This window comes from Anomaloglossus baeobatrachus, chromosome 2 (genome assembly GCF_048569485.1).
Source record: "Anomaloglossus baeobatrachus isolate aAnoBae1 chromosome 2, aAnoBae1.hap1, whole genome shotgun sequence".
NCBI classification, from domain to species: Eukaryota; Metazoa; Chordata; class Amphibia; order Anura; family Aromobatidae; genus Anomaloglossus; species Anomaloglossus baeobatrachus.
This window is the reverse complement of record NC_134354.1, coordinates 106,255,445-106,278,271: the sequence shown is the minus strand read 5'-3', so window position 1 is coordinate 106,278,271 and position 22,827 is coordinate 106,255,445. Positions and strand designations below refer to the sequence as shown.

Here is a 22,827-nt window from a genome sequence, read left to right as displayed (position 1 = left end):
TATTATACTTTTGTTGTGTAAATTTTATAAAACCCAGAACACTAAACCCTAACCCAGCTATTAGTAAAGACAGAAAGAAAAAATCATAAGATAAAAAAAATTAAAAAAATAAAATTTAATCGTATTAGGGGGATAACACGGGGAATGGTGTTGGGGTGATGATCTGGGGGTGATGATCAGGAGATTGGGGTAGGGTTCATTGATTTGATCTTGAACTTGATTCTAACTTCACTGACAGGACAGCACTTGTATCCCTCTTATCTCCCAGAACAACTACAAGGAGAGAAGAGAGAGGCACAGGATCACCGTTATGTAACTGGTCTCGTTCGTGTTCTCCAGGTTCTCTGTTATTCCTGGTAGCTGAAATCCTGGAGATTTTGCAGCTCTGGGGGCACAATTTCCTTATTCCCTATTTCCTGAATGACCGCCATTTTAATGCGCATTGGTGGTTGTTAATGGGTTAAAGAAACATTAAACCATTGCATCAAACAGGGAACAGTGGCCAGGTCCGTACGCCTGGAAGTCAGTGGAAGTGCTACCTTAGGAAAGAACGACTGAATCTTTCAGAAATCTAGGGACTGAAGGGAGATTTATATTGAGGTGTTACTCCCTGGCTGAGATTTTAGTGAAAAAACACAAGGAAGAGTAAAGCAGTGACCCATAGTGACGAGGAGTTCAGCCCTGATGTGAATAAAAGTTAATACATTACACCCTGTTCTCTTTAAGGGTAAATAGAAAAAAATACTTATACATAAGATATAAATTGAAACTATTACTAGCACATGATGGTGAATTGTCCTGTTTATTGCTCGTAAAAGTCCTCTTAGGTTCCTCTATGCCACTAGTGGTTGTAGTAGGAGATCCACCTAGGGCAGAAGATGACAAGTTGCCATTGTTTTTATGTTGTGTTTATCCATCGGCACTCAGGAGAGGAAAAACCCCCTGTGGGGGAAACCTCTAGGGAACCATGGCCTATGGATAACTGTCCTTCCCTGGGGGCACAAGGCAACATGCCATCTAGAAGTTCTGGTCCACGGTCATTTTACTGACTCCTGGTAGGATTTTCATGGTCTTCATCTTCTTCTTGTATTTGGACACTACAGTACACCAGAATGTAGCAACACCCCCAGACTTCAATAGGAAGGAGTGGATATGGCTGCATGTTACACTGCAGGTCACGGCCCTCAGGACACTCCTAGTGTTGATTGATTAGGAGCCAGGACTGACAAGTAGTCAGGAGTGCACTCTAAGACTCGTTGGCTCTTTCTGGTGCATATCATTTCCATTAGAAGCTCTGCTGGGACATGTCTTCAGAGCTCTTTATTTCCACCATCTTATCCTCCTCCAGATTCTGTGGTAGGCGACCTTCACAAAAAGAGATACTAGGTTAGAAATAACTTTTACATATTAATGGGACACATGAAATGGGATTATCTTAATGGGAAAACACCTCCAGGTTTAACCCTATGGGCAATCAGCAAACTGTTAGCAACACTAAAGGGTGGTTTACACGCTGCAACATCGCTAGTGATTGCTAGAAATGTCGCGAGCTTTAGCACCTGCCCCCGTCACTCGTGCGACATTTGTTGATCGCTGCCGTAGGAAAAATTATTGCTACATCAGCGTCACACGCACATACCTTGGCAGCGACGTCGCTGTGACCGCCGAACAATCCCTCCCTCAAGGGGGACGTGCATTCGGCGTCATAGCGACGTCACTGCGGCGTCACTAAGCGGCTGGCCAATAGAAGCGGAGGGGCGGAGATGAGCGGCACATAACCTACCACCCACCTCCTTCCTTCCGCATTGCTAGTGGATACAGTTAAGGAGTTGTTTGTCATTCCTGCGGTGTCACACATAGCGATGTGTGATGCCGCAGGAATGACAAACAACCTCGTTACTAACCTGACAACGATATTTGGTGTTTGGACGATCTCTCCAAAACCAACGATTTTAACCACTTTTGCAATCGTTGAAGGTCGCTCGTACGTGTTACACGCTGCGATGTCGCTAACGACGCCGGATGTGTATCACAAACACTGTGACCCCAACGATAAATCATTAGCGATATCGCACCATGTAAAGCACCCTTAAGAGTTTTCCTCACTACACTGTGCTAACTGATTCTCATGGGACAAGATGGGGTTTCATGACCCCTATCCCACCATTTACAATGACTCACCTGTGATGGGGTGTTTTAGGTCTTCGATTAGGTGTTTTAGCTTTCTGCATCTGCTTTACAACCTTCCATCCATCATCAGCAAATGTGAATCCACAGAAAAGATTTTGATTTTTTTTAGCCATTCGTGGTTTAGTGGCTTCGGAGAAAGAAAGGACATCTTTCATTGCATCTGATGTCATCACTGGTGGCTGTGGACAAAATATTCAAGAATCAGTGTTTATAAAGAAGTCACACAATAGAGATGTACTGCTGTCACCATCTTCTCTGGGTCATATACTTACAGGTGGTAGGTGGAATGGTGGAGATGCTTTGCCGCCCTCTATTTCTGTCCAGTTGATCTCCGTAAAGAATGGATGATCTTTAATGTTGTCCACGAATTTCTGCCGACTCTTTGGTGACTTATCCAAGAGCTGGGAACATACAATTTAGACATTTATTCAGCCTTCAGTCGTTATCCTTTTTTATTGTTGTGTTTTTCATAGTATTCAAAAACTTTGTTACTGAGTTGTGCCTTTATACTCACCCCCTTTATGACGGCTTTGACTTGGGGGTCCAGTTCTTTTGGGAAGGCAGGATCATCATTGATCAGTGCCTTCTCGATGTTCTCCTCAATTTCATCTTCACTGAATGGATATCTGCCAGTAGCCATCTCATATATCACAACACCAGCAGAGAACCAGTCCACTGCTGTGTTGTATGGCTTCTCTAAAAGAATCTGTGAAGACATAAAGAAGACAATAAGAATATTGACCAGACAGCGGAACACATGGAGATGTCCAGTCTTGTATTGAGATAACTCAGGGACATGTAAATGATTCCTCACCTCAGGAGCCATATATTCAAGCGTCCCGGCCCATCCTGTCGTTTTTGCATTGCCAAAGATGTTCATCACGGCAAGACCAAAATCAGCAATCTTCAAGTGACCATTGTTGTCCAGTAAGATGTTGTCTGATTTTATATCTCTGGTAGAAAAAAAGAGATAATAACATATTTATTATATTAACCGGGCGGAAGACCCCATTGTGGCCTGAGATAAAAAGTGTCTACAGAGGGCATTAGGATGAGGGTATAAGACTATTCATACCAGGTCTACATAGAAGGTGTGCCGTACTTACCTGTGTATAATGCCTCTGCTGTGGAGAAACTGCAGCCCACAGATCAGCTCAGCTGCAATAAATCTGATGAGAAAAAAAGAAATCCATCAAAATCCAATATTTCATCCACTAAACTAAGAGAGTGATAATGACATAAAGCCGAATATCCCTGACAACCATTATCTTCATCTAATATATGACATTCTATCTTACCTGATGGCTGGAATGGGAATAGGGGCATAAGTTGTCATGAAGCCTCTAAGGTCTCCTCCACTGAGATATTCCATGGCGTAGAAAACATAGTCCTGTGTAAAACAGAGGAAATAATGAAATATTGTCGATATGAGGCACTGGTTGCACTGGTTTTAATCAATGTTCTTCTAAGTCACATTCTTTTAACAAATACTATGACTGTGACTATGACTGTGACCTAGAAGAACATTGCACACAAATTGGCACATAGAGTAGATAAATTTAATACATCGATGACTCAGAAATGTTGGATTATGAGCCTCTTACCTGGGACTGGAAGGTGGCAAAAGCCCGAGAAATGAATGGACTCTTCCTAATCATCTCCAGGACTTGTCGCTCTATCAGGACATCGTCTCTTGAGTCCTTGACTAGGAGCCTCTTCTTCACCATCTTCACTGCCAGTTGTTTTTGGCAGGCCTGATGTGTGGCCAACATGACCTGGAGGATACAGAGAGTTAGAACTGAAGGAAAGGCCTGAGCTGCCATGAGATGTGATGAGAAGATGTGAAGCAGTGATGCTCCTAGAGTCATATTACTGCTCCACATCAGACACATGAGGAAGATGTCACCACAATGTCTAATACTTACTTTACCATATGAGCCCTCTCCAAGGATTTTATGGAAGGTGAAGCTCTCCACTCCCGTCACAATGATGGGAGATTCAGCTGGTGTTATACCTGGTGGGGAAGGGAGAAATAAGATGTGACAGAAAGCCAATATCTGTATGTGAATATAATAGTTCATGCAACACAATCTCCATTTTGTTACATTATCTGACTTCTTACATAAATCTCAACTTTCACTCTTTATTTGATTTGTCTTAATTTTTACTTTTTATTATACATCATAACCTCTGCTCTAATTAAGTTTTTTGGAACAGTGAACCACAGCATTACGCAAAAAGATAACCACTGCAGAACCAAACCAGCAGACTATAATCAAAAAATATATTATAGGGAAGTGTCTTACCATTAACAATAAATTACATGCTTTTTGAAATAAATGATGTAATTCATTATTAAAAATGTGATTATATTATATTATGCTATATTGTATTAAGATTGTTTTATCTTTCATGTATTATGATTGGCTTATATTCTATGTCTTGTTAAATACTTATTGGTTATTTTCTAAAACCTGCTCTTACTATAATAAAGGCGGGATAACAGGTTTGGCCCCCAGAGAGACACTTTGATGTACACACCATGTGTCTATGTATTTTGCTTCTCCATCTGACCACTATCCCCAGAGGGAGATGGCATACAGACAATAGGCTATAGGGGGCTTCATAGAAATACCATTTCTGGAGCCCATTGTATTTCTGCAGTAAGAAAATAATAGACCTAGCTAATGCCAAAGTGGCCTCCTACAGATGGGTACAAAAATATAGGGGGGTACCAAAGAGAAACAAGACCGTAATCATAATAAGTGGGTTCCTACGAAAAATCCTGTCATTGACTAAATTTGGGATATTGGGTCTCTGTGTCTTAGATCTGTACTCACCTGAGAGCTGCTCAGTGTCAGTATTGGGGTAAACACTGGGTCCATCCACAGCTTTGTCCCCCATCGCTTTTTCCATTTTTTTCTTTTTCATGATACTCTCTGGTATCGGGCTTCCAGGTCTTTTTGAAGCTTTGATAATGATGCCATCTTTTTCCTTTTTTTTCTTTTTCATGATACTCTCTGGTATCGAGCTTCCAGGTCTTTTTGAAGCTTTGATAATGATGCCATCTTTTTCCTTTTTTTTCTTTTTCATGATACTCTCTGGTATCGGGCTTCCAGGTCTTTTTGAAGCTTTGATAATGATGCCATCTTTTTCCTTTTTTTTCTTTTTCATGATACTCTCCTGTATCGGGCTTCCAGGTCTTTTTGAAGCTTTGATCATGTTTTGATTGGTGCCCTCTTGTTCACCCTCTGATGCTTCTATTCTCCTCTTTCTTGAGACCTTACCAAGTCTCTCTCCCTTTCTCTTCCTATTATTCAGCTCCATAGATGTCGTTTTGGGCTGAGGAAGGTCCTGTCCACCTCTAGGGCGCTCCCGGATGTAGTCTAGAACAGCTCCCATGACAGGCCTTCTGCTTTTCAGTCAAATATTTTATATCAAACCAAAATTTGCCAAGCGCAAGAAAAATTGCCCTCACCCACTAAGTGATGAAAACAACTGGATAATATTCAGGCTGCAGAGACATTTCATTGATTCCGTGACATCACAAAGGCAATTGTGACATCATATTCTAATGATCACATGACATGACAGAGGGGCCAAAGCCAAAGGTCAAGTGACATCACAACGGAACCAAAGGCAAAGGTCAAGTGACATCACAGAGGGACCAAAGCCAAAGTTGAAATGACAGCAACGATGGGCCAGTGACATCATGAGCCTGGCTTATAGGCCTGAGTTTATTAACAGTTGTAAAGTTTCTGTATAATTTCTAAAAAGCTAATGTCACACCAAAATAAAACCTTTTCAATACAAAACCCTTAATTAATATTAATTTATATTTTGACAGCTTTTCTTTTTGCGTTTACACAATTTATCACTTATTTTAAATAACGTAAAATATTGATAAGAATAGATATGTTAAAAATGTATATTTATTTAAAAAGTTATTTATTTTGGGTCAGTTTTGATAAATGATGTCCATTTTTACAGGTATTTGCCATAGAGACTTTATATTTCAGAACATTCATATTCAGATTAGATATTCTTCAGTGAGCAAAATAGCCTGGACTCTACACTGATATAAAAAGTCTACACACCCCCATTAAATGCCAGGTTTTTATCAAGTAAAACAATCATACCAAGAAGACTCATTTAAGAACAGTTTTCCCATTTTAATGTCATCAAGAATCTGAACAAATGAATCGAGTAACAAAGGAGTGAAATAAAAACAAAAAAACTAAATGAATGTGATGACACACAGTTAGGTCCATAACTATATTTGGATACTGACACAAATGTTGTTTTTTTTACCTGGTTACTGAAACATATTCAAGTTATAGGTATATAATGGACATGGACATAAAGTTCTGACTTTTAGCTTTCATTTGAGGGTATCCACATTAAAATTAAATGAAGGGTTTAGGAGTTTGCTCCTTTACATGTGCCCCCCTGGTTTTAATGGGCCCAAAAGTAATTGCACATTTGACTCTCAGGTTGGTTCATGGGCCGGTGTGGGCAATGCCTTTGATGTTTTATTCTCAATTAAGCACATAAAAGGCCTGGAGTTGATTTGAGGTATGGCACTTGCAATGGCACCCAAGTGCAAAATTTTGACCTGGCCCCCTCCTCGTCCCCACCCCCCTCGTGCTACAGGATAATTATGCTAACACTTGGCTCCTAACCTCAGCACCCAGCTTTCCCATACTCCTTTATCCTGATATAATATCTAGTATTATAATGCACCCCCCTAGGCCTTCATATATAATAATGCAGCCCCCATAGTATTCCATATATTATAATGCATCCCCCATAGTCCTTCATATCATATAATGCATCTCATAGTTCTCCATATATTATAATACACTCCCCATAGTCCTCCATATAGTATAATACATTTCCCATAGTCCTCCATATAGTATAAAGCACCCCTATGGCCCTCCATATATTATAATGCAACCCCCATATACCTCCATGTAGTATAATGCACCCCCCAAACGCCTGCATATAGTTCAATGCACCCCCATAGTCCTCGATATAGTATTATTTAACCCCCATATAGTATCATGTAGCCCCCTCAAAATAATCATGCAGCCCCCATAAAGTTTCATGCAGCCCCCATAAAGCATTATGCAGCTCCCATATTCTTCCATATTGTAGCATAGAACTCCCATATCATGTAATGCTCCCCTTAGTCATCTGTCTGCCATGAATAAATACATACTCACTTCTCCTTGTGCCCCCGCTGCTCCGGTCCCCTCAGTATGTCCACTGTTCTGCTGCTCGGCACATCTCAGCACAGTTTGCAGTAGTGATGTTATCATCGCAGTCCGCTGTGCTGACACGTCAGAGCGCAGACACAGCGGGAGAATGATGAGAGAGGAAGCATGATGCTCACTCGTCCTTTTTTTCAATTGTATTGGCATCTGTGATGCCAATACAATTGAATGTGCAATCCCCAGGGTCGGTCGGAAGGCGACCCCTGCAACCGCGATCGTTCTGCCCCTGGGTGCGTGCATTTTGAAGTTGTTGCTGAGCAGTAAACATGCAGTCAAAGAGCTTTCCATGTAAGTAAAACAAGCCATCCATCATCAGCAAAACAGAAAAAAAAATCTGAGAAATTGCTACAATATTAGAAGTGTCTAAATCTACAGTTTGGTACATTCTGAGAAAGAAATAGAGAAAACAATAGTGATCTCAACAATGCAAAAAAACCTGGATATCCACAGAAGACAATACTGCTGAATGATCGCAGAATAATTATGATGGTGAAGAAAAACCCCTTCACAACATCCAACCAAGTGAACAACACTCTCCAGATTGTAGGCATATAAAAATCTGAATCTACCATAAAGAAAAGACTGCATGAAAGAAAATACAGAGGGTTCACTGCACGGTGCAGCCACTCATAAGCTTCTAGAATAAGAAGGTTAGATTGGTCCTTGTTAAAAAAAAAACCTTAAAAAAACAGTACAGTCCTGGAAGAACATTCTTTGGACAGATGTAACCAAGATCAACCTCTACCAGCATGATGGAAAGAAAAAAGTATGGTGAAGGCATGGTACGGGTCATGATCCAAAGCATACCTCATTATCTGTAACACTCGGCGGAGGCAGTGTGATGGCCAGGCATGCATGGCTGCCAGTAGCACTGGATCCTTAGCGTTTATTGATGATGTGACACAGGACAGAAGCAGCCGGAAGAATTCTGGGGTTTTCAGAGACGTATTGTGCGCTCAAATCCAGCCAAATGCAGCCAAACTGATTGGTCGCCATTTCATAATACAGATGGACAATAACCCAAAACATAAAGCCAAATTAACGCAGGAGTCATCACCTGATCTCAACCCCATAGTGCCGCATTTCACTTGTTAAAGACTAAACTTTACATAGGCCTGCAACACACATCCGTGTTTCCAGTACGTGTTTGGTACATTTTTGCACGTACCGGAGACACGGAGACATGGACACAAATGGTACTCTATGGTAGATGGTACACACACGTATAATCACACGGAACGTGTGTCCGTGTGGTAAGTACGTGTGTACGTTTTTCTACACGGACGACATGTCCGTTTTTGGCTGGCAGCACGCAGGCACGGATCCGCTATAGTCTATGGGTCCGTGCCTGCACGGACCGCACACAGAGTATGTCCGTGTTCAGCACGTTTCGTCCGTGTGCGTTTTTAAACGAGCGATCTATTTTTTTTTTATTTTTATTATTAAAGTCAGTCTACTTAGATTTTTTTCTGCTGTTCTTAGTTATACTTACATTGGTGCTTGGTCTTTTTCTTCCCCCGGCTCATACTTAACAATCCACTATCACCAGCGTGGCGAGGAACAGCTGTGCAGAGAATACGCGGCAACAATTACTTTGAAAATGCCGGCCGCTCATTAATCAATGTCGTATTCCCTGATTTCCATGCACACAAGTGCCTGTGATTGGTTGCAGTCAGACACGCCCCCCACGCTGAGTGACAGCTGTCTCACTGCACCCAATCGCAGCAGCCGGTGGGCGTGTCTATACTGTGGAGTAAAATAAATAAATAAATAATTAAAAAAAATGGCTTGCAGTTCCCCCCCATTTTAATACCAGCCAGATAAAGCCATACGGCTGAAGGCTGGTATTTTCAGGATGGGGAGCCCCACGTTATGGGGAGCCCCCCAGCCTAACAATATCAGTCAGCAGCCGCCCAGAATTGCTGCATACATTATATGCGACAGTTCTGGGACTGTACCCGGCTCTTCCCGATTTGCCCTCTTGCGTTGTCAATTGGGGTAATAAGGAGTTAATGGCAGCCCATAGCTGCCACTAAATCCTAGATTAATCATGTCAGGCGTCTCCCCGAGATACTTTCCATGATTAATTTGTAAGTTACAGTAAATAAACACACACACACCTGAAAAATCCTTTATTTGCAATAAAAAACACTAACAAATACCCTCGTTCACCACTTTATTAAACCCGAAAAACCCCTCCATGTCCGGCGTAGTCCACGGAGGTCCAGCATCTCATCCAGCTCTGCTACATGAAGGTGGCAGGAGCTGCAGCAGACACCGCCGCTCCTGTCAGCTCCACAAAGCTACTGAAGAGAGACGCGCGATCTGCTCAGCTGTCACTAAGGTAACTCGTGGCCACCGCTGTATCCTCCAACTGTGACAGCAAGACGCCCGAATGACAGCGATGTAGTCACAGGCGACTTGCTGTCACAGTTGGAGGATCCAGCGGTGGCCACGAGTTACCTCAGTGACAGCTGAGCAGATCGCGCAGCTCTCTTCAGCAGCTTCGTGGAGCTGACAGGAGCGGCGGTGTCTGCTGCAGCTTCTGTCACCTTCATGTAGCAGAGCTGGATGCGATGCTGGACCTCCGTGGATTACGCCGGACATGGAAGGGTTTTTCGGGCTTAATAAAGTGGTGAACGAGGGTATTTGTTAGTGTTTTTTATTGCAAATAAAGGATTTTTTCAGGTGTGTGTGTTTATTTACTGTAACTTACAGATTAATCATGGAAGGTATCTCGGGGAGACGCCTGACATGATTAATCTAGGATTTAGTGGCAGCTATGGGCTGCCATTAACTCCTTATTACCCCAATTGCCAACGCACCAGGGCAAATCGGGAAGAGCCGGGTACAGTCCCAGAACTGTCGCATTTAATGTATGCAGCAATTCTGGGCGGCTGCTGACTGATATTTTTAGGCTGGGGGATCCCCATAACGTGGGGCTCCCGATCCTGAGAATACCAGCCTTCAGCCGTATGGCTTTATCTGGCTGGTATTAAAATGGGGGGGAACCGCACGCCGTTTTTTAAAATTATATATTTATTTTACTGCACAGTATAGACATGCCCACCGGCTGCTGTGATTGGGTGCAGTGAGACAACTGTCACTCAGCGTGGGGGGCGTGTCTGACTGCAACCAATCACAGGTGCCTGTGGGTGTGGAAAGCAGGGAATACGAGATTGATTAATGAGCGGCCGGCATTTTCAAAATAGTAAAAGCCGCCGTAGTTTTTATAACAGCCGTGCAGCGCCGTGCCGGAGATCGGGGAACGGTAAGTATAAGAGAGAGGGCTGCTCACTTCAGTCACTCAGGGGATTAGCGGTCACCGGTGAGTCCTTCACGGGTGACCGCTAATCAGTACGCGGCACACAGACAGAGCCGCGGCATGACAATGAAGTCGGGTGAAGTTCACCCGAGTTCATTCTCATTGGGCAACTCTGTCTGCTGTCAGCCAACATGTATAAACGACATTGTGCATCACACACACGGACATTCCACACGGACATTCCACGTACACATACACGGGCATTTTACATGCACACATGGACATTTTACACACACACGAATATAGCATACGCCATCACACGAATGCCATACGTACCGGAGAAACGCCCAAAAAGAACGGAACATGGACACGAAAAACGGACCGTGTCACACGTACGTTTTTTATGCGGAAGAGTGTTTTCGGTCATAGAAAGGCCCATAAACAGACAGCAACTGAAAACCGCTGCAGAGCATTAAAAAGTAGGAAAGACAGCATCTGGTGATGTCCATAAGTTCAAGATCTCAGGCAATCATTGCCAGCAAAGGGTTTTCAATCAAATATTAGAAATGAAAATTTTATTTCCATATATTTAATTTGTCCAATTACTTTTGAGCCCCTGAAATGAAGGGATTGAATATAAAAAATGCTTTAGTTCCTTACATTTTTATGAAATCATTTTGTTCAACCCACTGAATTACTGTAAAGCTGAAAGGTACACTAGTGGGACTATAGCAAAGTCCAATAGCCACGTTTAGGATGCCACTAGGTACACTCAGTGTCTGCTAGTATAATGGCTTAGTTATAATGAGTTGGAGTGTGCAATGCAGGCAGACGTGCTGCAAATATCTTTGCACTAGTGGGACTAGACAAAAGTCCAATAGCCACGTTTAGAATGCCACTAGGTACACTGAGTGTTTGCTAGTATAATGGTTTAGTAACAATGAGTTTGAGTGTGCAATGCAGGCAGACGTGCTGCAAATATCTTTGCACTAGTGGGACTATAGCAAAGTCCAATAGCCACGTTTAGGATGCCACTAGGTACACTGAGTGTTTGCTAGTATAATGGCTTAGTTATAATGAGTTGGAGTGTGCAATGCAGGCAGAGGTGCTGCAAATATCTTTGCACTAGTGGGACTATAGCAAAGTCCAATAGCCACGTTTAGGATGCCACTAGGTACACTGAGTACGGCACGGTGGTACTCACTCAGCCAATGATGAGGACACAGTTCTCGGTAAAACACACGGCTGGATGGACGGGTCCCACAGACGGCTGCGGTGTTGTTTTGTCCCAGCAGGTTGGTGGTGGCTGCCTTTCCCTGCACCTAAGTAGTTTGTATGGTTCCAATGGGTTCCCACCGGTAACCCGCTCCCCGGCTTGGATATGGGCCGGAGGAGCCCCTTTTGCCCGCAGGCGCCGGCCCTGAGAAACGGTTGCCTTGGCGGTGGCGGTGTCTCTCTCACTTGGTTGGACTGTTGCCTTCTGTCGGGACTTGGTCGTTGGGAAACCCAGGAGGTTCCCTTCACTAACGAATTCGGCAAATTCACGGCGACTCCTAGCCTTGCCGGGGTCCGTAAGCCCCTGCCAGATGGTGCTGGCTTCTCTTCGCGTACCGGTCCGGTACCGCCGGGCCACCGCCCGTCCACGGTCCTTACGGTAGACTCCAATTGGCCACAGCTGCAGATGGTCACCACCGTCTGCCAACCTTGCTGATCTGTCCGGGCCACACACCCGGACCAACTTCAGGCTGCTTAGCTGTCACTTTTCTCCTCTCTCACTACTCTTCCTCCTTCCACTTTCACTCTCCAAACTAATCTGCCTGGTTTTCCCGCCTCCAGGACTGTGAACTCCTCGGTGGGCGGGGCCAACCGCCTGGCCCACCCCCTGGTGTGAACATCAGCCCCTGGAGGAAGGCAACAAGGGTTTTTTGTTCTGACTTTGATGTACCTGCTGGGAGTGTGGAGTGTGTGGGTGTTGTTCTCTGTGGCCCCTGGCTTGTCCAGGGCGCCACACAAGCATAATGGAAATCAATGGGAAACTTGAGCACTCTTCCAGCAGATCCTCTCGGGAGGTCAGCAGAGTCCTGAAATTACTGAAATAGATGAAAACATCGCTGAAATGGAATGGGAACAGCATGGGGAACACGCCTGGACACATCGCTGACTCGCAGGTCGCTGCTGGGAACAATGTTGTTAGAGTATTACTCCACTTTTATGGACTGACAATACAAAACCGAAGATAAAATAGATTTGAAGGACAAAATGTTAGGAAACATTCATTACTGTATGATGACATGTATAGAAGGAAAATTAATAAAGAGAATAAACCCTCCGCTTTATTCACACTTAGCATTCTTTCAAAAAAGCAGCAGCTTTACATTTCAGTCAGGAAAAAGAAACAATCACGTGCATTTACTTTATAAAACCTCATCGCTGTTGTTAGGACTGTAAAATCGACTTTTAATTTGGATCTAACTCATTAAAACCACTGCGAAAAAAATGCATGAAAATGTGTGAACATTGCCTTAATAGCCGGGCCACCGCTCACCATATTTCCGGGTCACCTTTGACTGCAGTAAATGACATGAGTACAAGGTAAACAAAAACTATACTCACAGATAGTCACCGGTAAAAGTAATTGTAACATTTTACTTCCTTACCTGGGCATGTGGCGTGTATGACATGGTCAGATACATCCGGTTTACTTTATGATAGAGGGACTCTGACACTCACAAAGCCTATGCGGACTATGCAAGAACTTCCAAAAAGAGAAGAAAGAGGGCCTCTGATACACCCTGAATTACACATAAAGGAAGGTAGTGAGACTGCTACACTCACAAAGACTATGCACTATATGCATATATATAGGACAATTTAAAAAAATATCATCTGCCAACCAACCGACAACCTGTTAGCACTGTTTGGACTTCAGGAGTGTTGTTCCCCCCCCCCCCGTAAAGTGGGACAGTAAGGTAGGTCTCGTGGCTGATCCTTTTTGTTGTAGTCACGCAGCAGGCACAGTTTCTCCTACCTCCATGCGTGCACCACCAGTAGCACGTCCACTTCCCTATTCGTTACCGCATGGATGCGGCTAACAACTGTATTAATCAGTAATAGTTATTTGGAATAGATGGCCATATTTCCAGAGTCTGTGTGGTTCAAAAACAACAGAAAACTGCCACACATGTCTATGTTTGTAATTTATACCCTGTATTTATCTAGGGAGGCAGTGAGCAGTTTGATAGCCCCATTGTTTATGTAGTTGTTGGAACACAAATTTGAAAAATTACTATTTGCATTTTTTTCACTCATTTTTATTATTTTTTTGTACATTCTAAGAAACACACTTACAATTTTTTTACACTAGTTTTTCAATGTAATTACCAGTCCAGCGAGTCACACGTAAGGGCCAGGTCCCAACCGACTCGATGTGCGTTTCGCAAGAAAAGCTTTGTCCAGGAGCATATTTTACCTTATTTACCACATGCGCACTTTTGCGAGCCTAACATCTTCCTGGGGTTATCTACAACCACAGATAAGATGAGGCTCACAGAGTCTCTTCCTCTATTTTCTGTACTTTCCTGTTGGCCCTTCTGCTTTAAAATGAGAGTTGTAAATATTTGCAGTTCTGATGTCATCCACTTATAGCTCAGGCAAGATCACGGCTTCAGCTACGATCCATCATGTCACTCCCTTGTAACCCTTATTTCAGTGTCCACATTAAATGTGTGCCACACCTGCAGCTATCGAACCACTCTGATCCAGGGTTGCTGTGGCTCGACATTCTCCGGACCCGGGGGCTTGCGGCCACTGAAATGTAAAGGGATGGTATTTACAGGGGGTAGGAGTTCGTGACGCCACCCGTGGTTCCCAGTAAGAGGAGTACAGCAGCTGCCGATGGGAGTACCCGGGTGAGATGGAGTGTGCCAGCCAGATGACGTTCCCTCTACGGGTAGGGAAGGTCCCTGGACTCGGGATGATAAGGTGTAGGGGAGCGTGATGCAGGTTGGACGCAGGGAAGGGCAGCATACTCCCTCAGGCCGTGTTGGTGTTGATGTGACTCTAAAGCAGACTCTGACACAGGAGTAAACCAAGTCTCTGGGTACCACTGACGCTTGAGGGAGCACGTCCGGGACTCCGTTCCCGTTGGTATTGCTAATGGTCTGGAGCCTGCCTCAATGCACTGTCTTTTAGAAGTTCTAAGTGACCCCTTGGCCTAAAGCTGTTGGGGTCCCGCTTCCTATCTTTGAATAGAGGAGCTGTGCTCTCGATGACTGACACTTGGGATTTCAGTGGGCCGCATAAGCTGGAAAGCCCTATCCCCCTCGTTGTGTTGGTGCCTTAGATCTCTGAGCTCTTGGGGAAAGTTCATAAAGAGTTTACCCTCCACATATGAATTATCACGTTGCGTGAAACTATCCTGTTTCAGTGTCCAAGCAGGCATTGGGGGTTCTCAAACAAAAAAGTTATAGGAAATAAAGGAAAAAAAAAAAGCAACAAGGAAGTTAGAGCAAAAAGGGAACTGCAGGGAATTTTTAATTGACATATATTAGAAAAGTGATTAGATTATTTGGTTTTTGACTGCCCTTTTAATTCCAGATCATTATACATTTTGTATTCAGAAAAGGGAGTCTCCTAATGGAATAATGCCAATAAACTGCGTTATAAGATTACTCAGGTTCTGATACTAAAGCGGGTGAATTAAGTATTGAACACGTCACCAATTTTCTAAATAAATATTTATCTAAAAACTCTGTCCTCCCTCCCCCTGGAAGTGCTCTGTATATGGCTGGCTGTATGTGGGTAGAGAGCCGAACTGCCCAATTATTGACTTCCATAACACTCATTATTCGAGTTGAGCCCTTTCAGAGCATCTGACCTGATCGACTAAAGTAACTACTGTAGTACCTGAGTATTTTAGTGCTCGCCCATCATTTCTGATGGCTTATTAAAACTTGTCTAATTACCAAGGTGCCACACAAGAAACATATCATAATAGGTAAAACCAGTAAGCTGTTCAAGACCTTCACAACCTTATTGTTGTAAAACATACTGACGGCATTGGTTACAGAAGAATTTCTAAACTACTGAAGATTACAGTCAGCACTGTTGGGGCCATAATCTTGAAGTGGAAGGAACATCATTTCACTATAACCCAGCCATGACCCGGTGCTCCACACAAGATTTCAGATAGAGGAGTGAAAATAATTATCAGAAGAATTGTACAAGAGGCAAAGACCACTTGTGGAGAACTACAGAAAAACCTGGATTCAGCAGGTATAATTGTTTCAAAGAAAACAATAAGTAATGCACTCCTACTCCATGGTCTGTATGCACACTCACCACGCAAGACTCCATTGATGAAGAAAAATCATGTTCAAACCATCCAAGGGGGAAATGGTTGAGGAACTAAAGGTGTCTGGGAATTTAGGAGACAGTGATCATGCTGCTCTAGAATTTTGGATGACAAGAGGAGGAAGACCTGCGACGACTCAAATTTTAAGGTTGGACTTTATAAAGGCAGATTTTAATGGACTCAGGAAAAGGATAGGAAAGGCCCACTAACAGTGCATGTTTTCAGGATTTCCTCAGTATTTCACAGGTGATGGAATTATTGATTTGGAATATATTTTTTCTCGACACTTGTTCTTTATGATAGTGGTAAATTTATGTCGATATATTTTGAGTTTATTTGTGAAAATTTCAGAATTTTGGCTGCATTTTTTTCCATTTTGTAATTTTTAAGAATTTCAATTTTTATTTTCTTAAACCAGTTAGTCATGCTGTACAAAATAATTAATAAATATAATTTCCCATATGTCTATTTACATGTGTATCTTTTTTCAAACGTCATTTTATTTTGTCAGATTGTTGAAAGTGTTAAAATATCAGCACCAATTTCTAATTTATTTATTTATTTTTTTTAATTAACCAGACCCATTTGTTTAGGGACCTATTCAAACTTAAATGGCCTTTGAGGGGCCTATGTATTGGAAACTCCCCAAATGTGATACAATTTTTAAAACCTGCACCCCTCAAATACCTCAAAACTGCTGTCAAGCAATGTTTTAACCCTCCTGGTGCTTCACAGGATATAATACAAAGTGGAATAAAAAATAAAAAAAATGTCACTTTTACAAGACATAGCACATCAAGATAGACCCCAAAATTTATTACGCAGTTTCTTCTGAGGCCTCTGTTTGGATACACAGCCACGCTCAGAAGGGAAGGAGCAATATTGGAATTTTGGAACACAAATTTGGTTGAAATAGATTGTGAGCACCATGTTGCATTTGCAAAGCCCCTAAGGTGCCCAAACAGCAGAAATCCCCCACAAGTGACCCCATTATGGAAACTAGACTCATCAAGGATTGCATTTATGGGCATAGCGAGCATTTTGATCCACAGGCACTACACAGAATTTGTCAACATTAGGTCATGATATTGACATTTTTCATTTTTTTCCACACAAATATTGATTTAACTCTAAATTTCTTACTTTTGTAAGAGGTAATGTGACGCCCCTGGACTAGTCAGGGCGTCACATTGTACTGCATGCTCTTTACCCTTAGTGCAGGACTAAAACCCTCTTGGTTCTGGGTTCCCAACCTATAGTACTGCTTCCATCAGCATCCAAAATCACAATGACACTTCACATCACACCCTGTCAGACACACCAGTGGACTGCTGAGCTGGAATAGGGCCGCCCAAATAGGGATCACACAGACTAGTGGTAGGTGACAAGTTAGTCGGCACCAGTGTAGCAAAGTGAGAGGAAGGGAAGTAGTAGCTCTCTAAGGGAGAAAAAACTGGGGGTTTGAGCTCCCAGGGAAGTTGAGTGAAGGGTTGGGTTGCAGACGGTGGTCTGGGCCCGGAGTAGTCGGAGACAAGGTCGCGGGATATTGGGACTGGGTGCCTAGACCTAGTCTTGGAGGACAGTCAGCAGCTCGAGTTCAATAGCCTGTCTGGGATTGAAAGCAAGGCGGGGTACTGGACCCTAGGATGGGGAGTAGCTTCAAGCAACCCAGCAATTAACCTGCGGAGGATAGTGACTTTATGGACTGCCCCCACAAAGCTCAGAGATCAGGGGCGCTAGCTCAACGAGGGGGATAGGTCTTTCCAAGAAATGCAGCCCACAGAAATCCCAAGCGTGAGCTCTTAAGAGCACAGCTCCACTACCAATAGTAGGGATTGGGGCCCGGACAGCTTTATGCCTACGGGCCACCCGAACACTTCTAAATTTATTCACGGAGGCAGGCTCTGGACCATCAGGCAGTACTGTAGGGGACGGATAACCGGACGAGGTCCCCCAAGAGGGCAGTGGCACCCAGAGACTTGGTTTACCTTGTTGTCAGAGTCTGCTTTTCATCACAGATGCTGCCTGAGTGAGTACATGGTCCTCCACTGCTACCACCAAGCCCTGTGCTACCCTACAGCCCAAAATCCCGAGTCCCTGGGCCTTCCCTACCCGTGGAGGGAAACGTCATCTGGCTGTACCCATTCCATCTCCCCCGGGCACTTCCATCGGCAGCGGTGGTAGTCCCCATTACCACACACCACGGGTGGTGTCACGAACTATCTCTCCCCTGTAAATAGCCCTCCTTTTTTATTTGTAGTGGCCGCAAGCCCCCGGGCTAGGAGACCCTCGACCCGCAGTGAGCCCCGGATCCGAGCGGTTCGAACGCTGCTAGGGCGGCACAGTAACACCAAAAATGGGGATTCACAATTTGTTACCCAGTTTCTAATGAACGCAATACCCCACATGTAGTCAGAAAGTTCTGTTTGGACAAATGGGAGGGCTCGGAATGGAAAGAGCAATATTTGAATGTTGGAACACAAATTAGACTCTATTTGAAATAGATTGCCATATTTGCAGACCTGTGTGGTTGAAAAACAAGAGAAAACTCCCACAAACGTCATTTTTTGTAAATTCTATCCTCTAATGTCTTATCTAGGGAGGCAGTAAGCAGTTTTATTGCACCATTTTGTATGCAGTTGAAGCAACACAAATTTGAAAAATCACAATTTGCATTATTTTCTCTCATTTTTATGAATCTTTTTTGTGCGTTCTAAAAAAAACACTGAACATTTTTCACTAGTTTTTCAATGTTCAGAAATATAATTTGGTGTACTACTAAACAATTTTTTTCCAGGGATGCTAATTTTTCTGGGGGTAGTTTGGAGGGTTTATTTGGTGCACCTATGTCGCGGGCGGAGGGGTTGGGAACGCCGCTCGCCTGGGAATCGCTGGCACTCGGGTCCGGTGCTTCTGCTCCTCAGTGGCTCGAGCACGGGGCTGGACCCAGGGGGCTCGATCAGCTCCTCCTCGCACACGAGTGAAAAGGGGACGTTTGGTGGTGGGATGTCGGTTGTGACGCCACCCACGGGGTTGTGGTGATGGTGGGCACCACCGCTGCTGGTGACGGGGCTTCCTGGGAGCGATGGCGGGGAGCAGCTGAGGTGTTGGCCCCTCCGTGGGTAGGGGCTGTTGGTCCCGGGGCCCCGGTTGGTTTGGTGAGTAAGGGATAGGTGCAGGTGCCGATGTGGGGAGGCAGCGCGGATGCGGGGCAGCGGTGTAGCGCTGTGCCGGATAGCACTGGGGTACTCACTCAGGTAGTCAATGACAGAGTCTCTGGTAAACCAAACGGCTGGATGGACGGGGCCCGCAGTCGGCTGTGGTGTCTTCACTTTCCCCGGACGGGTTGATGGTGGCTGTCTTTCCCTGCACCTGTGTGTAAGTGTTTGACCCCTTTGGATTCCTACGGGTGGTCCGCTTCCTGGCTTGTACGTGTCGGGAGAGCCCGTTTTGCCCGCAGGCGCTGGCCCTTGGATCTCTGGCCGTTGGCGGTGGCTCTTATCCGGATGGGTTGGGCTGTTGCCTTCTGACGGGACTTGGGTGGGAATGAACCCCTGAGGTCCAGACTGCAATCAGAGAATTTGACCGTTACGGCGGCTTCCGAGCCTAGTCGGGGTCTGAGTACCCTGCCTTGGTGCTTAGCTCCAATCTGCTTCCCGATTCGGTACCGGCGGGCCTCCGCCCGACCCTGGTCCTACGGTTCTGCAGACTTCCACTAACGCCTGCAGACGGTCACCACCGTCTGCTGACCTTGCTGATGGTGCCTGGGCTCCGACCCAGACACACACAGTGTCCACTTCAACTCCTCAACTCCACTCAACTCCACTGAACTCAACTGACTGCTTTTCCCGCCTCCAGGCCTGTGAACTCCTCGGTGGGTGGGGCCAACCTCTTGGCTCCGCCCCACCTGGTGTGGACATCAGACCCTGGAGGGAGGCAACAAGGGTTTTGTTTGACGGGTGTTCCTGACCAGGGGAGGGGGGTGTGTGTGTATGTGATGTTATTCCGTGACCCCTGGGGTCTAGGGCATCACACTTACCTTCATAAATGAGGAAGGTGCACATGTACCATGTTGTGCTCTAGTAAATTTTGTATAATTTGGCACCATATTTGTCACGCATGGAGGGGATTAATTGGAATAAATACTAGACGGCCCTTGAAGCTCATAAGGGATTTGTCAATGCAGTGGTCACCAACCTGTAACTCGGGAGCCACACGTGGCTTGCAGGCCTGTGATGTGTAGCTCATGACCGTCTTCCAGATTGGTGCATTAGAATCTGGTCTAGCAAACAGCTGTGAAGGGCAGGTCTCCAGATGGTGACTTTTGTGAGTTGCCCCAAAATAGAAGAGCAGATCTAATTTGGGTATGGAACTTAGTGTGATTTCTTTTGAAAAGCTTTGGCTGTCATTATACGTGTAATGAGAGGCTCTGGGTGTCACTACAGTGAGGGGCAGAAGCTGAATGTGGCTTGCGAATCTCTCTCAGAGCTGAATGTGGCTCGTCTCAAGGTCTAGAAGGATGGTAACTAGGGTTGAGCGTGGTTCGTGGTTCTCCAGTTCGCGGTTTGAGTGATTTTGGGGGCTGTTCTAGATCGAACTAGAACTCGAGCTTTTTGCTAAAGCTCGATAGTTCTAGTTACGTTCGAGAACGGTTCTAGCAGCAAAAAGCCAAGCTAATAACTAGCTGGCTTTCCGCTGTAATAGTGTAAGTTACTCTGTGACTCACACTATTATGAAATTTCAGCGTATAGTGTGCGGGAACAGCGCATTCAGATCACTGCTGCTGGGATAATGACGATCGCCATTTTTTTTTTTCCTTGTCTTCCTTCCCTAAGCGCGCGCGTGTAGTGGGGCGGGCCAGCATGTCAGCCAATCCCAGACACACACACAGCTAAGTGGACTTTTAGCCAGAGAAGCAACGGCATGTGTGATAGGATGTCCATGTCACATGTCCCTGCATTATAAATACGGGCATCTGCCTGTCTGGACACCATTATCTGCCTTCTGCGTCTGGGTGTCAGTCACCACTGGCGTAGCTCCTGTCTCCGATACTGCTGTGTACGCTCTACACACAGCGCTATACAGAATAGGGATAGAAGTTTCTATTAGCCCTTGTAAGGGCTAATAACAGCAGGCTCAGAGCCATAGGTGACTGTCAGGTCCGTGAAAACAGATTTTAACAGCTACACAAGATAACAGCGTCTGTGTAGCTAAGGTCAGGGATTTCCTCGCTGCATTTCCCCATTAGGAGGGATAGAAAGTGAGGCTTCCTTTCCTCTACCCAGACCCACAACCCTGCCACTGTACCCTCCTGCCCTTTGTACACTCAAACTCATTGTTACTAAGCCATTATACTAGCAAACACTGAGTAAACTTAGTGGCATCCTAAAAGTTGCTGTTGGACTTCAATTAGTGTCCCACTAGTGCAAATCTATTTGCAGCACCTCTGCATTGCACACTCAAACTCATTGTTACTAAGCCATTATACTAGCAAACACTGAGTAAACTTAGTGGCATCCTAAAAGTGGCTGTTGGACTTCCATTAGTTTCCCACTAGTGCAAATCTATTTGCAGCACCACTGCATTGCACACTCAAACTCATTGTTACTAAGCCATTATACTAGCAAACACTGAGTAAACTTAGTGGCATCCTAAAAGTAGCTGTTGGACTTCCATTAGTGTCCCACTGGTGCAAAGCTATTTGCAGCACCACTGCATTGAACACTCCTGCTCTGTTTTTAATAAGCTATAATAATAGCAAAAAATGTTGCCAGTTAGTGGCATCCAAAAAGTGGCTGTTGTACTCCATTTGTGCCCCAATGGTGCCAAGCTATTTCCAACACCTCTGCATGACACCCTCCTGCACATTTTGAAACGCTATTTTTATAGCAAACTCATGGAATTCTTTGCTGCATTTCACCTTTAGGAGGGATAGAAAGTGAGGCTTCCTTTACTGTCCTGGTACACACAGAACACGGCCACTGTACCCACCTGCCCACTTTTGCCACGCTATTTAATTTTCCCAAAGAGCTGACACTTTTTCTGCCATCCTAAAATTGTCTGGAATACTAAGTTAGTGTTCCTTTGCTGCCAAACAAGGTACAACACATGTGCGTTCTACACTCCTTTCCATTTGTGGAACGCAATAATTAACTGAAGGTAGTCCAGCCAATCTTTCACAAAGGTGCAGGCGTGGATATAATGTTGCCTTCATCCAATGGTGGTTCTCTCGATGTCTGACAGCTCAACAATACCATCTGTTTCCACTTCCAAAACAAGTGACGACCTGGCAATCACACTCCCGCTTACGGGTAAAGGGGTGGAAGTTCATCGTGAAAAGCATGTATGACTGCTGTCCCCACAGTCAGAGAAGATGAAGAGCACGCAGAAGCACTTGATGGGGCAGGCGGTGGTTGCACAGCCCCGCTAGGCCGCATTGTAGCACAGTGAAATTCCCTTTGCGACTTATGCTTCATTTTAAGTCTTGTATTTGGTGGGATCGACAGTATGCAGCAAAACCACGCAACATGAAAAGCACTGTTGGGTTCATAAATGATTCTTTCACTTTCCCAAAACAAACAATAAGAACCATGCATTAAATTGAAATAATAGAACAATCTAATCAGTGGCCTACTGCTTGCTAAGCCCTCTGCGTAGCAGCAGTAATTGTGTGTTTGTGTGCGTGTGTGCGAAGACAACTAACTAGTGGCGCATCACAAGAGCTTCCCAGTTATCTACCTAAA

The 22,827-nt window shown here is 44.6% G+C and overlaps 1 protein-coding gene across 1 annotated transcript; it reads right to left on the bottom strand.

The window, feature by feature from the left end:
* Positions 1–800: 800 nt before the first annotated feature.
* Positions 801–5,195, bottom strand: LOC142284225 (protein kinase C delta type-like). The gene is made up of 10 exons (XM_075333184.1): positions 5,031–5,195; positions 4,116–4,204; positions 3,795–3,965; positions 3,489–3,580; positions 3,297–3,359; positions 3,005–3,143; positions 2,705–2,896; positions 2,463–2,591; positions 2,182–2,369; positions 801–1,365 (listed from the first exon to the last, which is right to left on the bottom strand). Exons 1-10 carry the CDS (start codon positions 5,119–5,121, stop codon positions 1,335–1,337), a joined length of 1,185 nt encoding a protein of 394 aa, XP_075189299.1. The 5' UTR covers positions 5,122–5,195; the 3' UTR covers positions 801–1,334.
* Positions 5,196–22,827: the final 17,632 nt, after the last annotated feature.